This window comes from Miniopterus schreibersii (genome assembly GCF_964146895.1).
Source record: "Miniopterus schreibersii genome assembly, chromosome: 14".
Taxonomy (NCBI): Eukaryota; Metazoa; Chordata; class Mammalia; order Chiroptera; family Miniopteridae; genus Miniopterus; species Miniopterus schreibersii.
Window position 1 is genome coordinate 35,580,009 of NC_138114.1, and position 23,905 is coordinate 35,603,913.

The 23,905-nt window shown below is 42.2% G+C and overlaps 1 protein-coding gene across 5 annotated transcripts in view; it reads left to right on the forward strand.

The window, feature by feature from the left end:
• The window catches only part of PLCE1 (phospholipase C epsilon 1), a 244,144-nt gene that overhangs the window by 176,098 nt on the left and 44,141 nt on the right, over window positions 1-23,905 (forward strand). For 3 of the 5 annotated variants that reach the window (XM_081158868.1, XM_081158872.1, XM_081158870.1), the window contains exons 7-14: window positions 905-1,110; window positions 8,052-8,727; window positions 13,752-13,934; window positions 15,370-15,487; window positions 16,304-16,457; window positions 19,324-19,446; window positions 19,532-19,668; window positions 22,046-22,284. In XM_081158868.1, the coding sequence (XP_081014994.1) occupies window positions 905-1,110; window positions 8,052-8,727; window positions 13,752-13,934; window positions 15,370-15,487; window positions 16,304-16,457; window positions 19,324-19,446; window positions 19,532-19,668; window positions 22,046-22,284 (1,836 nt within the window). The remainder of the gene's footprint in view (window positions 1-904; window positions 1,111-8,051; window positions 8,728-13,751; window positions 13,935-15,369; window positions 15,488-16,303; window positions 16,458-19,323; window positions 19,447-19,531; window positions 19,669-22,045; window positions 22,285-23,905) is intronic. The other 2 variants (XM_081158869.1, XM_081158871.1) reach the window with 1 other exon arrangement.

Here is a 23,905-nt window from a genome sequence, read left to right on the forward strand (position 1 = left end):
GGGAGCTTTCTGGAGAATTTTGAAGAGTCCCATTCCTGGAAGTCCCACACATAAATCTAGGGTCTCTCTCACCGTGGTGGCAGTACCCACTGCTGATCTTGCACGCGCACACACACACATACACACACTCACACTCGCGCACACCCCTTCTCCATGGCAGTGGGAAGGCTCTTCTGCATCACCTGGGAACAAAGGCATCTCCTGGTGTCAAGTTGATTTGAGAGCCCCTAACAGGTACAGGTAATGCCACCGACTCCCATCGCTCAGCTTATTTAAGGGAAATGAAAGTGCAAGAAGTGAGGAGAACGCTGAAAGCAAGTCCCCCTCCGCCACACCCACACCAGCTCTCATGCTTCAGAAGGAGGGGGCACCACCTCTCAGGGCCTGGCCGCTGCAGGGTGCTGGGAGAAGCTTCCTGATCAAGACACAGACAATGGAGCTCAAACACTACCAGGGAGCCTCTGTGTTACACAGGATATACGGGAAACAAAGCAAAACGCCACCTTTCTCAGTGATTTTAACCTGGTTCTGTAGTATAGCACACTTTTTCGTGGTTTTTCTCAATTCTCACTCAAGGATAAAATAACCCTGCCTTCCTCTGTAAAGTGGCTAATCTTCTCCCTAGGGAGCCTTGGAATAATATTGCTTTTTGTGTTTTCAATTCCAAGTACAGTGTTGGTTCCTAGAGGGACTAATGTTGTCTTAGTGAAAACAAGAGTAAGTTTTGATATTTCATGTGGTGAAAGGAAAAAAAAAATGTTTTTCCTGGAGGTTCTCACCCTCCCCCCAAGAAAATAGGCACAAACACAATTATTTATGATTATCACGATTCCCTAGCCAAGTAGGCTCTTTAGATGTATTACATGATGTTGCAATACCAAACTCTCGGTATATTTTTCTGTAGTTTGTAGCCGACTACAGTGGACAAGATAATTTTTTACAACGAGTGGGACAAAATGGCTTGAAGAATTCAGAGAAAGAGTCCACCGTCAACAGCATCTTTCAGATCATCAGGAGCTGCAGTCGCAGCCTGGAGATGGAAGACGAGGACAGCCCCAGCGAAGGGAGCGGCTCTCGGAAAAACTCCTTAAAGGACAGAGCTCGATGCCAGTGAGTTTCACACTTTAACGGGGGGGAGGGTGCTCGCTGCTGCTTCTCCCTCCTTTGGTTGGTTTCAGGTAGACACCTAAGAAAAACCCACCACCTTTATAAGTAAGCCATGCTGCTTTCTCTCCCATCTTTATCAATTCTGAATTGGAATGTCTCTTTTTAATTTGGCTGCCTTGTTCTATAATTACCGCTTATAATTTAACTTCTTGCCAGTAGTTAGCCCTTGAAAGGAAACTAGAGCTATCCTTATGTATCTAAAAACTCAACCAATTAAATTTCAGGATTAGAACCATGATCTCATTTATTTATTTCGTAGCTTCTATAAAAATGGCCTTTAGTAATAATCACTGAGAGGGACACAGGGGTGGGTATTAACATATTTTGTAATGAAATATAGCTATTTAGTAAGAGTAGAGTGAGACCTAGAAATCAGCATTTTTAGCAGCTTCCTCCAAACTTTGGTGATTCTAAATCAGGTGGTCAAGGTTCTCGCTTTCAGAAACATGGCTCTGTGAGGCGGCAACCTCACCCTCGTAATTGTTTAGTTGTTCCAATTGCTGTTTATCAGCAGGGATTGCAATCTAGCCAGCGGTGCTTACCTACAACCAAGTGGAAGATCAGAAACCAGTGGGGCATGTGTTGCTTCTCTTCAAGGCCATTCATGGTGAAGCCTAACTCAAGTGGCAGAGCCTGGCCCAGCTGAAGGAGTCAATCCTTCAGTGCCTCCAAAACTATTAAGTCCACTGGCTTTGACGCCTTTACCACGAAAGATTTTATTTGTAGTCAGTACTCACGAGTCAGACCTTGCGGCTGTCCTGGAGTCCTTACACACACGGGTCTGTGTCCGTAAGCCATTGCTATTCATTTTGCAGCGCCTTTCCCGGTTGTCTGTGTGTGTGAGTGCCTACAGTGGGAAGGGTGCAGTGTTTATAGAAAATAATTTCTTTGGAATGGGAGTACTAGATACTTAGAATCGGTGGTGAACATAGAATGAATGCCTCATATCTGAACCCCTAATGCTGTATGTCTTAAGGAGGTAAACCTACATTCTAAATTTCTCCGAAGTCTTTGGGCCTTCTTCCAGATCTCACTCCCTTGCCCATTCCCCCATAGAAGACGCAGGTGCCCAAAGATGAGCTGTCAGTGCCCTCACCACAGTGTCCCGGCCCTAAAGCCCAAATGTCTCACAGGTAGCTTTATTTTAAGTTTATCTCAGTTCAAAGATAGTTTGAAAGTTTTCTCACTGGTTGTTGACATTAGTATTTTGTATCTATAGCATTATATATATGTTATAGTATCTATAGCATTAGCATACCATATAGTATAGCGAGGGGTGGGGAGGGCCACCTACAAATAAGCACATGTCCACACAGGAAGCATCCCATAGCCATTTAGGTCCTTAACCTAGATCTACCTCTGCTTACCTGTCTATCTACATAGGTATCCATATATATATCTACCTCCTTCCACAAAAAATGTTGCAGATGCTTATGAGAATAAATACAGATAATAGAAGATATTAAGGAAAATAAGTTAGCAAAAAATAATATGGAAGTGTATACTCTTAGTCTTCGCAGTGACTGAATTTTGTCCTGAGATTCTTAGTGGCCTTAGGAAAGAGGGAATCATGATTTATTGCAAGTTTCACAATATTTGTAAGAAAAATCAAACAGATGTTTGAGATAAACCTTTTCTTCATACTGAGATCTGGCCAAAATTCCTTCCTTAAATCCTTACTATAAGGGAAACATCATCCCTGAGTAGATAAAATAATGAACTTCATATGGCTCTTTGTTTATCACAACCTTTCCTTGTTTGGGGGTGGGGTGTTAATTAAAAGTGTCAACCCTTCCCAAATACTTTCAGGAGTGTTCCCTTTGGTTGAGCCTCAGAGACCGAGCCTCTGAGCTTTCCCTTTACCATCTTTTCCTTTTGCTGGGGTTCCTTCAAGTGATAAATTTGTTACCTGATCCTGTCACCTCTCGTGACATTTTTATTTCCAGTTTTCTGCTTATTCTCTTGTCCTCTCCTAATTGTTTTATCATCTACATCCTAAGAACATCTCTCTTCTGCTTCCCATTTTCCAGACCCTGCTTCTAAGCACTCTTAGGAGGGGGGGAGGGGAGCACAAAAATGCAGCTATTTTTTACAAAACCTGTGAAGCCATGTTGAAATGCTCACGCTGAAACCTGTGCATCTCAGTACCAGTAACAGTTTCTTTACCCCAAGCGACTGCTACTCTGAAGTGAAGCGCTGGACACGCGAGGTGGGAGTGGGGTGTTTAATAAATTCCCTGAAACCAGATCAGCAGGCACTGTTTCCAGCACTCGGGAATCCATTCCGGATCCAGAGCCTCATATTGACTTTGTTAATACAATCCTGACAACAATGACATTAGTAATATTTAACATGCTGTTATTTATTGAGAGCCACTTTTAAAGAAACATTGTCATAATACTTTACATATGTTACATTATTTAATCCTCACAACAGTTGTGTTTTACTCAGGATTTCACACCTAGCAGGGCCAGGATTTAACCTCAGGCTAACTGGCTCCAAAGTCCACACACACCACCCAGATACAATTTAGAAGCTGCCTGTTGTTGAGAGAAATTCTAGGTTAATTAAAAGCAAGAATTTGCCAGAAGCAAGCTTAAAAGTCTGGGTTTTATTACAGCAAGCAGCTATAGTTTTTCCTTTGGAAAAGATGTACATTTTCTTCTGTCTTACAAAATTTATTTGGGCTTATCACTTGATGAATTATGTTCACGTAATCATACTAACTTTGTAGGAAGTCATGAACATTTACTAAGAAAATACACTTGTCTCCTAATACAAGATTTTTCACTAGGGGACATTAAAAAATGTTTATCGATTTATGGTTTCTAACTGAAGGATGCTACCTTCTCAGGTCAGATACAAACTTCCCTTCTCTTTTTATTCTGTAATCCTCTCCTTGAGACATAGGATCTGTTTGACAATGTAGTTTCTTTGCTGGTAAACCACGTCTTTGACATTTGGTTAATGTTATTTGGTCCCTAAGTAAATCTTTAAGTTCTACCTTGTTCCTTTTTGTAAACCCACAGAAACATGTCTCCTGAGAGGATCAGGCACAGAAGTGTATAAAATTCACTAGATGATCTAAGAGACTAAGCTACTAGTTTCCTTCTTGAAAGGGAAACGTATTTCTTTACAAACAGTTGTCAGTCTTATCTGGGCATTCGGCCCTGGAAGAACGCTTTGTAATGGAATTATTAACACTGAACATTAGTTCTTTTTGTGTTCTAAAATAGAAACTGATTCCAAGAAAGACAGTGTCTGCTCTCTCCCAGCTTCTATCATCTCTGAGCAGCAGAAACAGGCTCCTTAAAGCCTTATAATTTTTCTTTCCAGACACTATTTTTCATAATGCTTGTAGTTTGGTTTTTTTTACTGGACAATACATGATTTAGTTCAGAACTCAAATTAAACAGAATATGGGAAACACCATTTCTCTTGCTAAATTAAAATCAGAAATTCTATGTCCATATTAACATACGTTGTATTTCATGAGTACTGACACTTACCAACTGAGTCACTTTTGTACTTAAAAAAACACACACACAAAAAAGAAACAACAAGTATGACATGGAGAATGTGGAAATGGTTCCAAGGGAAGGAAATAAAAAGATTAAAGGGCTTGAATGTGGTCTAAAGGAAGCCCCTCTAGAGGAACAGCTGGACTGGTTTAGGCTCAGGAGAGGAAGTGGGGAAGGAGAAGTGGGAGGGGAGAAACCTCAGTCTTCCTATACTTAATCACAGTGAGCCAGATGCTGTGCTGAGTGCCGTACAAGTATTATTTTATTTGAGCTTCACCATTAATCTGCGTAATGGGCATTGTCTTTCTGCCATTAACAGATAAAGTGAGGCTCAGAGAAGTTGAGTCATTTGACTAGGTCACACAGCAAATAGGTGGTGGAGCTGCACACTGAATCCAGGGTGATACTAGAGGTCATGTTCCTAATTGCCATGCTATAGGTAGAAGCATGGACATAAGTATTGGTTTTCCATTGGTACTGAGAGCAATTTCAGAAAGATGGAACGAAGTTAGACACAAAGGATTTTTTTTTCTTTCTTTGTTTCTTTCTTTTTTCCTTCACTTTTTCTGTGGAAATGGAACATTAGTGCATAAAATAGAATGTATTTTCGCACATAGCAACCAGATCTTGATTTCTAATAACATTCTTCAAAAAAAGAAAGCAAAGCTCCTTGGAGAAATGAATGGCCAATTCTAGGACCGGGGCAGGAAATACACAAGATGAGCCTGGAACATCTTGTTGTGCCAGAAAGTAAAGAAGTGCTAAAAAGCCTCACTGGTGTGGCTCAGTGGATGGGGCATCATCCCAGGCACCAGGAGGCCACCGGTTAGATTCCCGGTCAGGGCACATGCCTGGGTTTCAGGCTCTGTCCCCAGCGGGGGGTGTACAGGAGACAGCCAATCAATGACTCTCTTACCATTGATGTTTCTCTCTCCCTCTCCCTCTCCCTTCCTCTCTCTGAAATCAATAAAGACATATTAAAAAAAAGAAGACAAGCTAAAAAAAACACACAACACCCACAACAATGGAGCTTTATCAAAGGCACACAAGAGCCACTACAGAAGCTCCCAATGGCCAATTTGAGCAATAAAATAAAGTAGCATTAGATTATAACCCAAAGTATTAAATATTAAATAAATATTAAACAAATATTCATGTGTTCATATATTTATGATAAATAAGCAAATGGGGGAGAAAAGATAATTCCAAATAATTTATTAGATACTCCACCTTCTAGCAGGTGGAGCATAACTCCTCACTCCTTACATGGGCTGTGCCTAGTGACTGCCTTCCAATGAGGGCAGTGCAGGAAGGAGGTGGTCGTTGTTTTTTAAAGTCACTTTATAGCGGCACATGACCAACACTCCCTCAGCCAGTTCAGCATCAACAGGGGTAAGTCATGTGGACACATGTTCCCTGAATATGATGTGATGAGAATGGATGGCACTCTTCCTCCGTGGTCTTCCTGCCCCAAACCTCGAACCCCAGTCTAATTATAAGGAAAATATCAGGCAAATTCTAATTGAGGGACATTCTACAAAATACTTGACCAGTGCTTCTCAAAACTGTCAAGGTAATCAAAAACAAGGCAAGTCTGAGAAACCGTCATATCTGCGAGAAGCCAAAGAAACAGGACAACTAAATGTAATGCAGTATTCCTAGGTAAATTTAAACATGCATAACTTTACCTATCCATAAATGTAGTGCTTATTCTTACATGCCTGGCTTAAGATTTGTCCACGTTGCTGCACGTAGTTTGCTGTTGTGTGCTATTTTCATTGCCCTGCAGAATTACATTGAACAAATACATCCGATTTTATTTATACATTATATTGTTTCTGGACATTTGGGTTGTTTTGAGGGTGGATAATCTGAAAAGGATATTCTGACTACCAAATTTGTGAGATCTTCTGTAGGTTTCTTTTCTTTTTTAAGGATATCTATTTATGTGAGGCGAGGAGGAAGGATCTGCTGTTTGGAAGCAGGAGTGGGATCTTGCTCAGGGACCAGGATCTAGACTGAGTCCAAGAAGCCCAGTGCTGCTGCTCATGGTTCACCAAGAGGCAGTAGGCTGCCCAAGTGCCTCAAGACGACTGGAACATCCCTTTCCAGACGGGAGTGGACCAGCTCCTTCTCAGTTTTACTCACCACTTTGCTAGTAATGTTTATGGATCGAACAGCAGAAACCTTGATCTTACTAACAAGTTTGCTTCAAAGAGAATGAACCTCTCTTGGGCATGTTCCTACCAAGGCGGCCAGATAGAAAGGAGAAAATAGTCTCCCTTGCCTTCCCCCCAGATTCTTCTGGCCCTAATAAAACAGGTTCCTCATTCAGGGAAGGCAAGTTGCTAGATTTTTCCAAGCAGACATGCATGTGCACACACACCCAATGGAAATCTAAGGCTGCATCAAGGAGAGCTGTTTTTGCTCCTCTGACCACCATGACTGTATTTCCCAGTGAGTGCCTTTGAACTACTCTTATTTTATTTTATTTTATTATTTTAGTTTATTTTATTTTACTTTATTTTATTTTATTTTATTGTTAGCGGAGGCTCTTCTCAGGCCAGCTTATTAAGTCTTGTTTTGCCTATTTTAGCTCCTTTGTATTCAGGTCATGACTTTTGTTAATGATCAAGTAGAAGGCAAAAGAACCTAGTGATGAAGATCTCAGGCTAAAGAGTCAGACAAACCAGAATCCTGCCTTGGGTAAGCCCCTTCTGAGGTGGATAACCTGAAGCGAATTATTTAACCTCGGGTACCTTCTGAACCTCAGGTACCTTCATAAGTGAAAAAAAAGAGTAAGAAAACGTACTTCATAAGTAGGTCGAATTAAGTGCAAAAATATTTGTAAAATATTTAATACAGTTCCTGACACAAGAGGGAAAATTAGTACATTATGAAGATTATTGCTGTTGATATTAAAAATACAATAACTTCCCTGGCCAGTATGGTTCAGTTGGTTGGGCGTCGTCCAGTGCACCAAAGGGTTGCAGGTTTGATTCCCGGTCAGGGCGCATGCCTGAGTTGGAGGCTCAGTCCCCGGTAGGGGGCATGCAGGAGGCAGCCGACTGATGTTTCTCTCTCTCCCTTCCTCCTTCTCTGAAAATCAATAAACTATTCTTTTAAAAAGAAAAGGTACAATAACTAATCTATTGATTTCTTTCCTTATGCCTGTGATCACAATATTGCTAAATATAAGGTTTTAGAATACAGCTATAAGAAATGACTTGACTTTTAACATTTTGTGTTTCTTATGCAATTTGAATCATAGTAGAATGAAAAATGATATCCAGGTGCCAGTGAAAGGCTTCGTGTTGTTCTTCCTTCTGATGATAAGCCCAGATTTGAATCTCTTTCCATCAGGTTTATAATTGGAGATTTGCTGGATACGGAAAATGACATCTTTGAGCAGCCCAAAGAATGGGACCCTCATGGACCAGAAGAGCCACAGAAGGCCTTTGACCATGGGACAGAGCTCATCCCATGGTACGTCCTGTCCATCCGAGCTGACGTGCACCAGTTCCTGCTGCAGGGGGCCACAGTTATCCACTATGACCAGGACACACACCTGTCCGCCCGCTGCTTCCTCCAGCTTCAGCCTGACAATAGCACCTTGACCTGGACAAAGCCCACCACTGCCTCCCCAGCCAGTGCTAAAGCAAAACTTGGTGTGCTGGCTAACGCACCCGAGCCTGGCAAATTCCCATTACTGGGCAACGCTGGATTAAGTGGCCTGGCGGAGGGGGTCTTGGATCTGTTTTCTGCAAAGGCTGTGTACATGGGACACCCCAGCATCGATATACACACTGTGTGTGTTCAGAACAAGCTGAGTAGCATGTTTCTGGCAGAGACTGGTGTGACGCTGCTCTATGGGCTTCAGACCACTGACAACAGATTACTGCACTTTGTGGCACCAAAGCACACAGCTAAAATGCTCTTCAGTGGGTTGTTGGAGCTCACAAGAGCTGTGAGGAAGATGAGGAAGTTCCCTGACCAAAGACAGCAGTGGCTGCGGAAACAGTACGTCAGCCTCTACCAGGTAAGGGTACAACCTTCCCTCACTCCTCGGTAGCATAATTCTCGAGGTATAAATCTTGTAAGAACACACTTGGCAGCTAGGCCACTGGGCTCATTCTCTCAGCTCTATCACCTCCTACCTGAGTGACAGTGGGCAGCTTTGACTAACCGCTCTGTGCTCAGTTTCTTATTTATAAAATGAGAATAACAGCAATACCTGTTCATAAGGTGGCTGTGAGGTTTAATTGAGTTAATATGGGTAAAGCCATAGTGTAAATTCATATGTATAAAGCATAGTGGCTCATAGTAGGTCCTGTTACTATTTTATATGAAAATAGTGACTACGATCATTGTAATTCTAACATCCGGAGAGAAACCAACTAATGTAAAAGCCTTTTCACTTAAAGTTTTCATGGAAAGCCTTGCGATCTGAATGCTTTTGTTATTAATTAGGGACTAACTGATACATCGGAAACCTTCACTTTGGGAATAGAAATCCTGCTTCGTCACCTAATATGCCACGTGACTCTCGGAGAGTTATTTAACTGACCATATTTCTGTCTAACTATAGAACTTCTAAGGTCAAAAGAAACTTTCCCAAGTGCGGGGTAACTCATACGAGGAGTTCTTTCCAGCCAGGCTTGTAGTGGCATCAGCCCTCAGGGGGTAGTTTCCCGCCGTGGGCTGTTAAAACTGAGTCTCTCATTGACCCTAGATCGTCAGGCGCTGTAACTCCCCCCACCGTGTTCAGGACAGCAGCAGGACTGGGCTGAAGGGCGTGGTGAGAAGAGACACCATGCTCGTGGAGGAAGGAGGACAGAGTTTGGAAACTGAGTCATAAACCCCGCCACAAGGCAACACTGTCCCTAGCATCGGCAGACCAGTGTGTCAAAGCATTCGGTTTCTCTTTCTTACACTTTTCTGTCTCTGGAGGGGGAAATGATCTTTTTGACTAGTGTCACAGAACAAATAGAACTATGACTTAAATTACTAAAATGACTAATTTCATGTACTTTTCACTGTTCTAACATGTTTCTGACAAGTAAAAACATTTCCCCTCTGGGAAATTAGTAGAAGTACATATAATTCTCCTTCTTCCCTGTTTCCTCCTGCCCATGCAATACCTATGAGGAGAGCCCGTATCCTGAATGGGTGACTTATTAATTAATTATTAAGCACATAGGCCTACATACACGATTATGCTAATGCTCCACAGCACAAAACATGTTTGAGTTAATTCATCTAAAATGGAAACCAAAATACCTGCTTCCTGTCTGCTCCACAAGGAGCTTTCAATGCAGTCAGCTGCTTGGAGGAAGGGTCTTCAGGAACAATTATGAATATTGATTTTTAATTACATTCATTCCGCAGCTGTCTACAATCATGGAAATCCATTTAACCTGGCCATAAACCAAAGTCTTTGAACTCAATTACAACCACCGTATAAAGCCTATGTGATTTATTTGCTCCATGTGTTTCCTTCTTAAGCTTATAGCATAAAGTAACTGAATTAACCCATAAAGTGGACTTGGTTTCTCATTTACCCCGTCAACCTTCTGCTTTTGCTGAAGGAGGCGCCAGTCGAAACCATGAATAGCTTATGAGAAGAGGTAAGAGGTGCTGCTAGAGCAAAGACACAGGAAGAGACCTGGGGCAAGCTCAGTCCTACCCAGCTGCACACCTAGCTACACCTCTCTCTTTTCCCCTCCCAAACCCCCGTCCCTCTGCGCTTGCAGGGAACCAAGTGGTTACAGTGTGAAGGCAAAACAATTCCATATACCTCAGTCACTTCTGAAAATGTAGGTGATGTTCTTCCTCAAAACATGAGCCGCCCAGGAAGACAGACAACATGCTTTAGGAACAGACAAGATTTCTTCTTTTTTCCTTTTTTTTTTGCAAAAAATGAAAATAGGTCAACAAACTGACCATTTTCCTATCATTAGACCAGTTCTCAAACTGTCTTAGGGAACATCAAAACGATGCTAATTTGGTACTTGGAGAACAAAAGATCAAATAGGTCATGCTAAATCCCCTACTTGGTGACTTATAATTAGGCTTAACACATTTAAGGCTCTGAGGAGTCCTAAGTACAAAAGAAACCTATTGAAATGTATCTATAATTTGAAGAAATTTATGAAAAGTCTTGGGTTCTTCCAAACTTCTTTTAATGGCCCTACCAAGAGTATTTCTTTATCCCTAGTTTGGGAAGGGCTTGTATAGAAAATAATATTTCTACCATTGGAGTTCCCTTGTGTGATGAATGCCTGTGAAGTTACCTTCAGATACAATCACATTAATACTAGTAAATGTTAATTGATCTAATGGAAATAGTAACAGGAGATAAAGCAAAAGACAAGAAGAATTTGTGACATTTGTAATGAAGCCTAGGAATATACAGGAAAGTAAAAGAAAGTAAACCATGCAGAGATTTGATGTGAAGTATAGAAGAAAGACTGGTATCATAAGCTTTGGCTCAAGGTTATCATGAGCAGAGCTAAGAACCCATAATCCTGGATATTTGAAAAGATCTCTGGGAAGCTGAGAAGGTTAAATATAGGATTATCAGGTAGACTTCTTTGGTAGTAAGCAACAGAAATGGGCTTAGCGAAATCTTCAGGAAAAATAAGGATTTATTCAAAGGATTAGGTTAGTTTAACTGTCTTCAACATATCATGTGCAAAGATATGCGAAGAGGTAAAAAGTGCATGAACATATTTTAAGGAAACAATTTCCTAATCTTCAACTTCTGCATGGACTTTTTCTTAAAACTAAGAATGTATTTTCACTCCCAACAGCCCTTCTCCCAAAATAAAAATAGAAGGTGCATCCTTCACCCATCCCAAACAAGGTTATTGTTTTGTATAAAATGAAAGAAAGATTCTAACTACATTTTAGTTCTCAGAAAATCTCCTTTAAAGATTAAACAAAGGCATTTCGCCCTTTTCAGGCCTAGAATATATTCATTAAGAGTAAAGCTTGGCCCATGTTGGGATGTTCTGATTTAGAAAAACCAAAGCAGTAGAAGTTGATTCTTTTATATGTAGAAGGTAATTGGGCCTATTACATTTTTTATTAGAGACTTAATTTTTTGAGCAGGTTTAGGTTTACAGTAAAATTGAGAGGAAGGTACAGAGATTTTCCATAAACCTCCCACCACCATGCATAGGTCCCCTGTTGTCAACATCACTCACCAAAATGGTACATTTTTTACAAAGGATGAACCTACATTGACATATCATAATCACCCAAAGTCCATAGTTTACCTTAGTGTTCTCTCTGGTTATGTTTACTTGCCATCTGTATGTCTTCTTTGCTGAAGTGCCTGTTAAGGTCTTTGGCCCATTTTTTCAGTCAGCTTGTTTGCCTTCTTATTGTTGAGTGTTATGATTTCTTCATGCATTTTGGATAACAGTCCTTTATCAGATGCTGCTTTTGCAAATATTTTCTCCCAGTCTGTGGCTTGGCTTTTAGTTCTCTTGATGGTGTCTTTCGCAGAGCAGAAGTTTTAAATTTTAATGGAGTTATTCAATTTTTGAAAATATGTTAGTTAAAACCCATAGATAAAAAATTTCCTTTTAGATTTAGAGTATGTTATTCAATAAAGTAGATAAAGCCTATTTATGAATTGGGTCATGAAATGTTTATTCCACTTTGGAGCCAATTGTAGTGACTTGTTAGCCAGACCCTCTTCAGCAGGCCTGCACCAGGTGGAATCACCTCCAGCCATTTTTATTCTCCACTTCACTGCATTCAAGATTCATCTTCCAGGGAGGGAAGTTCTGACTGGCTTCTTTGAATCTTGTGTCATCCGCTGTGTTAAAGGGTGTTCCACTATGGTTGATAGACCCAGGACTGTGTCCAATGGAAAAGAGATAAAGTAAAATTGGGGTGTGATTCGAGAAAAGAGAAATGGTTAATGGACAGGTATAAATCACAGATATCCACTACAAGAGAGCACCAAAAGGTGTCCCACATCAAGTATCCAATTTGCTCAGCATCCTGGGATCCTGAACAGGATGCAGGAAGTCACAACTCAGGTCATAAAATCAGACAGTCATTGAACATTGGGATGAAGGAGCAGGCATACACACACACACAAAGCCTCATTATTTACAAAGCAAAATCCATTTACAACCACTTCTTTGGAACTACAGAGGAGGACTAGCCTTAAAAGTTTGCAGAAAATAAAGACGGTAAATGGAAAGTAATTTTCAAAGAGCTCTTTTATACAACCTGTGAACTATCAGTATCTTTCATTCATATGCAACTTTTTGTTTTGTTAACCTGCTTTCCTGACTTATAGGGAGAATTTTTGACCATTGTTAATTCAACAAATAAATCAATCCTTGCTGCTATCATTGCATGTTACATGGAGTTGCCTTAGGAGAAACAGCTATTGTAGATCTTTGCCTGCCCTTTGAGTGTGTTTGCTGCTCACAACATCATAATGTGCATGGTGTTCTGAGTCCCCTGGGCTCTCTATCCTTGTTTATTAGTCCGTCAAGAGGATGGCAGCCCAACTATTTGGGGTGCTCCCCAGAGACCTCCAAAGTGAATTTTAGGTATGCCACATACCCTATATTTCAAGTCAGACTACCCCAAGCATAAAACGATGTGAAAATACACCTAGAGTGATACAATAACAAATAGGATTGATTTTACTTAAATAGATTCGCACACATACAAGTCCTCCAAAGCCCTAATTGGCAAATTACATTGTAATGAATTTTTTTCGAGTGGTAATTCTGGAACAGAACCTCTGAAACTAGGAAGGGAAATTTTTCTGTTAATCCCAGTTGAACATGGGCCTATTAAAGCACGTCACTGGAACTCAGCAGGGATGTGACCAGGACTGCAGAGGATGTGATGAAATCCCCAACAGAGTCCTGACAACTAGAAAACGGGGCCGCTTGGGTGGCCGGGTGGATTGTTATTCCTCGGTGGCTGCCTGAGCGTTCTCACCCCTGGGAGTTCCCTGGAAGCCGTTCCCGTGTTTACTGCCCTGATGCTGGTCCCGCCTGTGTTTGGCATGTGTCTCTTCCACAGGAAGAAGGGCGGTATGAAGGCCCGACTCTGGCCCACGCTGTGGAGTTGTTTGGCGGCAGACGATGGAGTACCCGGAACCCCAGCCCCGGGACATCAGCGAAGGGCGCCGAGAAGCCCAACATGCAGAGGAACAACACCTTGGGCATCAGCACCGCCAAGAAGAAGAAGAAAGTCCTTATGAGGGTAGGTAGAGCGCCGCTTGTTTATTGAGCATCAGACCCAACCATCCAGGACCGTTGTATGGCTTCCATCACCCTAAACGATCTTAGATCATTTGCTCTGGGGACAAGATGAGGTATAAAACAAATGAAACACAGGGGCTTGCCAGGCACCCCTGGGTGCCAGCCCCAGTGCTAGGAACTGAGTCAACACCCGGGAAAAGCCAGGGTCCATAGAGGGACACAGATGTGTTAACAAACACAGTGAGATCTAAATAGGTCATTGTCAAGCCGTCTGCAAAGTGCTGTAGGAACAGAGAAATGGAAGATACAGGGCTGAGAGGAGCCAGAGAAGACTTCAAGAGCAGTTGACAGATGGGTCTTAAAGGTTGTATAGGAGTTTACCATACAGACAACACAGGGAAAGGCATCCCAGGCAGATGAGGCAGCAGAGACACATGAAACATACGGCTTGTTGCACGTGTAGTTCTGGGTCCCTGCTCCAAGCTGGAGCAGCGGCTCTGTGGTGGGCGGGAAAAGGCTGGAAAGGAATGAGGGTCAGATTCTGAAGGTCTCAGAAGACCTGCTAAATGCAGAACACAGTTTAAAATGTATTATCGAGAGAAGCAACCTGAATGTTCATCCACAAATGAGGGATAAAGAAAAGGTGATAGAGACATACAATGAAATATTATTCAACTTTGAAAAAGGAAGGAAATTCTCTCATAGGCTGCAACTTGGGTGAACTTCGAGGACATTATCCTAAGTGAAATAAGCCAGTCACAAAACACCAAATACTGTGTGATGCCACTTCTATGAGGTACCTAGAGTGGTCAGACTCTTAGAAACTGAAAGTAGAATGGTGGTGGCCAAGGACTGGGGGAAAGGGGGTGAGATATCCCTCGAAAAAGGGGCGGTTTAATGGGTATAGAGTTTAAGTTTTACAAGGTTAGATATTTGTTGCACAAGGTACATAGAGTTAGCACTATTCTACTACACACTTAAAGTGGTTAAGATGCTGAATTTTAAGCTATGCTTCCTATCACAATAAATACATATCACTATATATCATATATTTCATTATATACATTATCACTATAGCATGATATATATTTTCTCCATGGTTATCTAGAAAAAGTCTTACTCTTTGCAGATAGATAGGAGGCTGTCGATGCCTAAGTTGAACTTTATCAACTTTATCACTTTGTCTCTATGTGGAGCTTTCAGGGGCCAGCTGCCTCCTTTTATGGGCCCCCTCCCCTGAGGATTGATGCGTTATAGTGAAGGACAAATGGTACAATGCTCCTTGAGCATGCTTGGTCAGCCTTCAGGGGGTCTTTACTGGCTTCACCGGGGAGGCAGCCTTGAAGGTGGGTCTGTCAGAAGACAGGGACCTGCCCAAACTAAAGGATGACGGGAGAGAAACACAATGAGAGCCACGGTGCGCCCTGTGTTCCCAGGGGGAGAGTGGAGAGGCAGCCGACGACGAGATGGCCACCCGAAAGGCCAGAGTGCACAAGGAGTGTCGGAGCTGGAGTGGCTCTGATCCTCAGGACATTAATGAGCACGAAGAATCGGGTAAGCAGCACAGCCACAGCTGAAGTTATTTTATGGGGAAAACATGCATTTGGGTTTAAATTGTGATTTTAAGTACGGTGGGCATTCTCAACAGCACCCTTTATCTTGTTGAATATACTTACCTTTGTTTTAACTCGATGACGGAACCCAAGAGGTATTTCTGCAAGTGTACTTGGAAGAAAATTTTCACTGCTTAACTTGCCATTATTGACAGGGAATATTAGCTAACAAGATACAACTTGATGAGTTAGCCCAGTGATTCTCAACCCAGGCTGGATATTAGGGCTTTTTTTAAAAAAAAAAAAGGGGGGGGGGAGAAAAATGTTTTTATTTATTTTTCAGAGAAAGGAAGGGAGAGGGTGAGAGAGATGGACACATCGATGGGAGAGACATCACTCGGCTGCCTCCTGCACTCCCCCTGCTGGGGGTCAGTCCCGCAACCCAGGCACGTGCCTGACGGAATCAAACCGGTGACCCACTGGCACATGGGCTGATGCTCAGTCGATTGAGCTGCACTGGCCGGGCTGGATATTAGAGCTTTTTAAAAAATATCCAATGCCCTGGCCACACCCAGGCACTGATCCAGGCGCTGTGGTGGCACCTGAACATCTACATACTTTGTAAGCTCCCCAGATGATACCTGTGTGTACCAGGGTTGAGAACACACTGAGTCCACTCATCAGAGTATTTTGATGCCCCTTGTATAGAAATTGCCTTCATAGAGTGATTTGCACAGACATCCAGAAGCATCTTTGGTTTTTGTTTGATTCTGAGGGAAAGGGGTCATTGTCTCTTTTCTGTCTTTCACTCTCACAGAGGCGAATGCCATCACAAGCCCACCTAACCCTCTCCCTTCCAGAAGAGCCCACTCTCTGACCACGGCTGGGTCCCCCAACTTGGCTGCCGGGACGTCATCTCCCATCAGGCCAGTGTCCTCCCCTGTGCTGTCTTCAAACAAGAGCCCGTCCAGGTGGGGCCTTAACATGATAAAAGAGAAGGACCCTTCACGTCACTCAGGTTGTGTGGCAGGGTGTCTTCTCCCAGTGCTCTATGGAAGACCATCTCTGATTTTGACTTAACAGTTACATTGAGAATTAAAAGACACCCCCCCCCCCAAGTTTTTAAATCCTAGTTTTTCTGATTTTATACTCCTGTGTTCTCATATTACTATAATTGCTCCTAATTATTTTACACACCAACCCTTCAAAGTTCAATGGCAATAACAAAACCTGAGCTATGATTCCCCAAATTAGCACTGTCTAGTATAGTAACCACTAGCCACAGGGTGGGGAAAGTGGCTATTTAATAAAATTAAAATTTAAAACTCCGTTTCTGACTAAGTTCAATAAAAAAATTAAGTAAAATAATAAAATAAAATTTAGTTCCTAAGTCACACTAACCACATTAAAAGTGTCTCACAGCCACAAGTGGCTGGTGGCTACTGTACTGAACAGTTCAGATGTGGAATGTTTCTATCATTGCAAAGAGTTCTATTGGATGGCACTGCTCTCAATGAAGAATAAATTAAGTTTTAAAGTAAGCTGCTTGACCCTTTTTGCTAATGGGTGAAATATATTAAATACTCTTCTCATATATAAGATAAGTCATACATGTCTGGAGAAATGAATGTATTACAGCAAGTTGGATATGTCTAGATAATTTCAAAGCTGGTGTTATAGTAAATTATTTCATAAGGTCCAGATTACCTATTTGAAACATCTACTCTCTCAGAAGAAATGATATTAAAATGAAAGCCTTCCAAAGGAATCAGAATGCCACACCATCTCCCTCAACCCCACACTAAAGTTTAAGAAATGCAGAGACTCCAGACAGAGCCAAGATAAAACAGGCACTCCACTTTATCCGAGAGGGGAGTGGGAGGAGGAAGTGGGTCTGTGCAGACCTTGGCTTTGGAAGCATTAATTACACACATACGCACGCTCTACAGTAAATCATTTTTTAAAGGGAAGCATTCTTTCACTGCGTGAAAAATGAACATAATTTATGCTTTATACATTCAGATTTCTGTACTTGGTGAAACTGAGTCAAGGGTACATGGGAATTCTTTGTATCACTCTTACAACTTCTCTGTAAATTTGGGCATGTAACACAATTAAAACCTACAAAGAATCAGAATTTTTTACATTATATTCCAGACTGACTATACAGCATCCCGGGTAAATAAAATAGCCAGGTAACTGGGATTAAGTCGCCTTTCCCTTTATTTCAGTCACTCATGAGCAGGAAAAAGAAGGGCAGAATAAGGGAGGAAGATCTTTTTAAAGAGGTAGAAGTAGAGAAACTAATATGTCAGGTACGAGATCACAGGGCCCCACAGGAGGACAGGGACCACAGCCCACCAAGTATCCTAAAGCAGAAAGAAAGGACAAGGCAGGAGAAGAAAAACCAGCCCACATGCTGTTCAAGGGGGAAAAGCAAGACTGAGCCCCAGGAAGGGAAAGAGTGGGCAGATGGAGCTTCCTAAAGTCAGAGGGAGCGGCTGCCTACGGACGGTGGCTGAACCTGGAACTAGAACGAGGACCGGGAATTACTTGTTTAAATGCAAATGATAAACCACTTTGTGGAACCTTCTTCTTCTCCCTGACCCTCCACCCTGTTTCCCACACCACAGGAGAGATCAACCACCTTTTCCCTCAAAATAATACAAATCTAGCCTTTCGTAATACTCTTCCTTTAACCTTCAGATGTCAACACAGAATAAGTTTCCATGACTCAACATTGTTAGCAGGATTGAGGGTAAACGGGCTACTCAATACAATATTCTCTATACTTTCTTATATATTTGAAATATTTCTAAAGTGAAAAATAAAAGACAAAAACAAGAAAAAGAAAGATCTTATTCATTAATTTGGTTAACAACCAGTCAAAACATTTCTCATACTATCCTATCAGGGAACCAGTGTAGAAAGTTATAAAAAAAAAAAAAAAAAAATGTTGTGAGACAGCCAGACGGAATTTTTGATCTATTGGACTGATATTTTTATATTGAAGATACAGCCTTGGCAGGTGCAGCTATAATCCTAGACAGAGTTGGCTTCTTTCCATTCTTAATATTTTTCTGACTCACATTTTCCGTTAGTATTAAAAGCCCTTCCCTGTTTTCATCTAAGAACCAGTTGAAAAAGGAAAAAGAGAAAACATCGATACATTCAGGACATTCTTCTTAAATGTGTTTCTGTAATTTAGAATATAGGGGGAAATGTACACAGTTTTCCATAGGTTATAATTGAGTAATTTGGGCCTCTCTTTTTTTATTATTTTTTTATTTATTATATCTTTATTGATTTCAGAGAGAGAGAAAGGGAGAGGGCAAGAGAGAGAGAGAAACATCAACAGTGAGAGAGTCATTGATCCGCTGCCTCCTGCACGACCCCTGCTGGGGATCGAGCCCACAACCCAGACATGTGCCCTGACCCAGCATCGAACCTCAATCTCCTGGATCCAGGCCGATGCTCAACCACTGAGCCGTGCCAGCCAGGCAGGGCTCTCTTTTTTTCAAATGACCTGTTTTCCAAGACACTGAATTTACATTCCCCCCCCCCACTGACCTGTGATTTCAAAGAACTGTTTTGATTAGTAGAAGCATCCTAACCTCAGTCTTATTAAATAGACTGTAAACATGAAGAGGTTTCAGTGTATAAGTTTGATCTCCTCTGACATAATGTAGATTGATTTTGAGAGAGATGAAAATAGCCTCCGCCTTCAGTGACCTGCAGTCCGTCGTTTTGGCCACATTGCTGACCAGAGGATGTCCGCGGGGGCAGAAGGGCAGGCGTGGGCCCGTTCTGCCCGTTAAGGCCGTGTTTTTGTTGCAGTGCTTGGAGCAGCAGCAGCTGGCATGGCCGCATCAAGGGAGGAATGAAAGGCTTTCAGAGCTTCATGGTTTCCGACAGTAACATGAGTTTCGTTGAATTTGTTGAGCTGTTCAAATCCTTCAGGTACGGCTGACTTTCTTCTGACCCTCTCTCAGCCCCACATTGTAACAACAGTACTAAACGGGAGGCGTTCTCATTCCTCACCCAGCGTAAGGAGCCGCAAGGACCTGAAGGACCTCTTCGACCTCTACGCCGTGCCCTGCAACCGGTCAGGCTCCGAGTCCGCTCCGCTCTACACCAACCTAACCATTGACGAAAACACCAGCGGCCTGCAGCCTGACCTGGGTTTGTGTAACAGTTTCATCTTTGCCTCTCAGACCTTTCTATCTAAGGAACCAGGGTAGGAGGTCCAATCACACAAACCTTCAGCCTGTCCCACGTGGCCTGCTGTTACCTGGGGCATGGCCAAACATTTGGAGACTTTTTTTCAAGGTGTCATTGGCATTTGAGACAAGGAGATTCATCATTGTGTGGGTCTGTCCCTGTATTTCAGGATATTTAACCGATAGAGCCCTACAGTCATTCTGGCAACCAAAAACCCTTTCCCACTCATTTCCACATGTCCACTGGGTGTGTGGTGTGTCCTGGTTGAGAACCACCGGTCTCTTCCCTGCTTACAGGCAGATGGGTGCTCAGCCGCAGGGTGGGAGTTGACTGCCCTTTAACAATGAGAGTCTTTAGTGACCTCAGCAGAACACTCCTGCCTGGACATCCAGGACATTTTCCCGAATATGTAAACCAGAATATCTAGTTCTACCCCACTCCCCACCAGCACCAGCACCATCCATGCATTTTAAAGGATATTCTTTTTCTCGTCTGTTCTTGCTGGAAAACATAGGCACAAAAAGCAACAATAAAAATGCTGTCCTCTTTCATGCAGTTGCTCTTCAATTATTTAAGACCTATGTTGTCCTTAAACTAAGAATATTAACCTTTTTCAACTTTAGTCGTAAGATGTGCATAACCATGGATTACTCAATCAGTGACAGTCTTAAAAATTCAATAGGCTTCTTTTTAGAGCAGTTTTAGATTTACAGAAAAATGAGCGCAAAGAACAGAGAGTTTGCATATAGCCTCCCCACACAGTTTCCCCTATTATTAATTTCTCGCATATTTTTTATAGGGAGCCAATATTGATATATTATTAACTGAAGTCCATAGTTTACATTAGTGTTCACTGATTGTGTCGTATATTCTATGGGCTTTGAAGTACAATGACATGTGTCCACCATTACTGTATTATACAGAAAAATTCCACTGTCCTAAAAATCCCCTATGCTCCAGCTGTTCATCCCACCCACCCTCCTTCTGAAGCCCTGGCAACCACTGATTTTTTAAAATATATATATTTTTCATTGTTGAAAGTATTACAGATGTCCCCGACTTATTCCCTCCCACCTTTGTTCTCTGACTTATTGCCTTTTCCAGAATATTACATATTTAGGATCACACAGTATGTAGTCTTTTCAGACAGGCTTCTTTCACTTAGCAATACATGTTCAAGGTCCCTCCATGTCTCTCATTGCTTGATAGCTCATTTCCTTTTATAGCTGAATAATATCCCATTGTATGGATTTATCACTGTTTATTCACCTATGGAAGGAATTCCTCATTGCTTCCAAGCTTTAGCAATTATAAATAAAGCTGCTGTAAATATTTGTGTGTAGGTTTTAGTGTGCATGTAAGTTTTCACCTCATGTGGGTAAACACCTAGGAAAACAACTGCTGGGTCGTATGGTAAGCCTATGGTTAGCTCTGTAGGAAACTGCCAGACTGTCTTCCAAAGCGGCGAGAATTAAAATGACTGGCCACACCAAAAAGGTGTTGGTGTGGAGCAACTGGAGCCTTGCTGGTGGCAATGTTAGATGGTACAGCCACTTAGGAAGGGAGTTGGGCGGTTTCTTACAAAACAGCCCTGGCTGGTGTAGTGCAGTGGTTAGAGCATCGGCCCATGTGCCGAAGGATCAGTGATTCGATTCCCAGTCAAGGGCACGTACTTGGATTGAGGGTTTGCTCCCCACCTCTGGTCCGGGCGCATGTGGGAGGCAACCAGTCGATGTGTCCCCTTTACGTCGCTGTTTCTCTCTCCCTCTCTCCCTCCCTCTCTTCCACTCTCACTGAAAAGCAATGGAAAAAATATCCTCAAGTGAGGATTAAAAAAAAAAACACAAAAAAAACTAAACGTACTCTTGCCATATGATCCAGCAATTGCATTTCTTGGTATTTACCCAAATGAATTGAAAACTTATGTTCACACAGAAACCTGCACACAAATGTTTATAGTTACACTTTTAAAGTACAGAAACACCAGTTTTAAAGGTTCATCTTCAGTCTCTGAAAATATTAAAATGTAATAGTTATTCTCAAAAACCAAAGTCCATATTCAGCCTAAAATCCCCAATTGAACGTACATTTAGTTCCCCTCGAATACCGAAGCTCGTGGCCTTTCAGGGTCATGGATCTATCTCTCTCTCAGTTTCTCTTCTTTATTCACTGATTCCTTCTTTATTCCTCTACTCTGTGAAGCCAGGAACGTGCACTGAGTTTGCTGGCTTGTTTAGACAGATTAGTGAAGAGCTCCTCCAGCGCTGTTATCTGCCAGGTGAACTTTGTGAAAGACGCTGGTTAGTGTGCCCATATTCTGCGGGTGGTTCTGTTTCAGATTTGTTGACCAGAAATGTCTCGGATTTGGGGTTGTTCATTAAAAGTAAACAGCAACTGTCAGACAACCAGAGGCAGATCTCTGACGCCATTGCTGCTGCAAGTATCGTGACGAATGGCACTGGGGTCGAGAGCACATCCCTGGGCGTATTTGGGGTTGGCATACTCCAGCTCAATGACTTCCTAGTCAACTGCCAAGGAGAACACTGCACGTATGATGAGATCCTCAGCATCATCCAGGTATGTGCCTGTTTCGTGTGCACACATGTGCAAAGCCCCTGACTCTTCTAATTATTTTCTGCTAAACATTTACTCTTTCCATACTTCTTTCCAAAGACTCTTTAAGTTTGGGGCAGAAATAGAGGGGGTGGGGTTGAAATAACAAATACATAAGTGTTCTTATTCAACATGTAATTAATACAGGTCCCAAGCCTTCTCTTGCTCAGTGTCTATTATAAGGAATCAGTACATGATTCCTTCTTGTCATTCTAACACATGCAGTAGAATTAGTAGTCTAGGTTTTCAGTCTCTTTGATCATTTAACAAATATTTGTTAGCTTCTATCATGGGCCTGGCTCTGTTCCAGGACCTGGGAATATAGTGGTAAGTAAGATCAAGTTCTGCCCTCAGCTCAGCTTACATTCAAGTGGGTGAGGCAGATAATATACAAATAAAGATACAGTGTGGGGCAAAAGTGGGTTTACAGTTGTTCATATGGAGAATAATATAGTAATTAATAAATAAAAATACAAGAATAAAGTGTTTCACATACTCACAGCTATAAACCTACTTTTGCCCGACCCTGTATAATGTAATCTTAGATAATCATATTAGGTTCTGGAAAATACTGAGCAGAGTTAGGGGATGGAGTGGTGCAGGAGGGCTGAGGGGAATAAGCTGAGGAGGTGACACTTGGCCGAGCCCTGAGTGAGTAAGCTATTGAAGGGAAGGGCATTCCAGGCAGGGAGCAGCAAGCCCAAAGACCAAGGCAGGAGCGAGCTCGGGGTTTATGAGAAACAATAAAAAAGCTGTCCTGGGAGCCCCCTAAGCCAAAGGGACAACAGTAGACATGATTTCAGACAGGTAGGCAGGGGCCCAACCATCTAGGCATTTAGGGCATGTTAAGGAGCTTGACTTTAGTCCATGAGAAATGGGAAGCTAATGGAAATTTTTGCGCAGGGGAGTAAGTAGCATAACAATGTCTGTTTGTAAGAGGTCACTCTGACTCCACCGAGAATGAACTGTGCTGGGAAAGGAGTGGAAGCAGAGGCCTGGGCAGGACGCTTTCGCAAGTCACCCAGGCAAGACATGCTGATGGCTGCAGCGAGAGGGTGGGGGGAGACGGAGGGGATGAGACCGTTCACGGCAGCTGCGGTGCTAGGAGACAGTTCACGCGCAACAGAATTAGGCTAGGTTTCAGTCGCCTTTTTCAACCGATTGGGAACCAGTGGATTAGCTAGCTGTCCAGCAATTGGATTTGATCGCTGGAAGTGCTTAAAATGTAAGATTATTATGACTTGCCGAGTGCTCACTGTTACAGTATTGAGGACAAGCACTGCACAAAGCGTTTTATGAGAATCATCTCATTTCACACACCCCCAGCTATGTCCCATTTTCACTTGGATAAACTAACACTGTTTTCATACAAATCAGCCTTATTCTTTTCTCTTGCTCTCCTTTTTTCTCTTAGATAAATATGCTTCGTATAATAAACTCACTTGTAATAAATGTTTGCTTTTGGACTAAAAAGCTACATCTTACCACTACATAACTAATTCAGTTCAAATATTTGGTTTAGATGTTTCCTGATGAAAACAGAACAGCTTTTAAAAATGATGTGGTGGTTTTTCCCCCCTCAGTT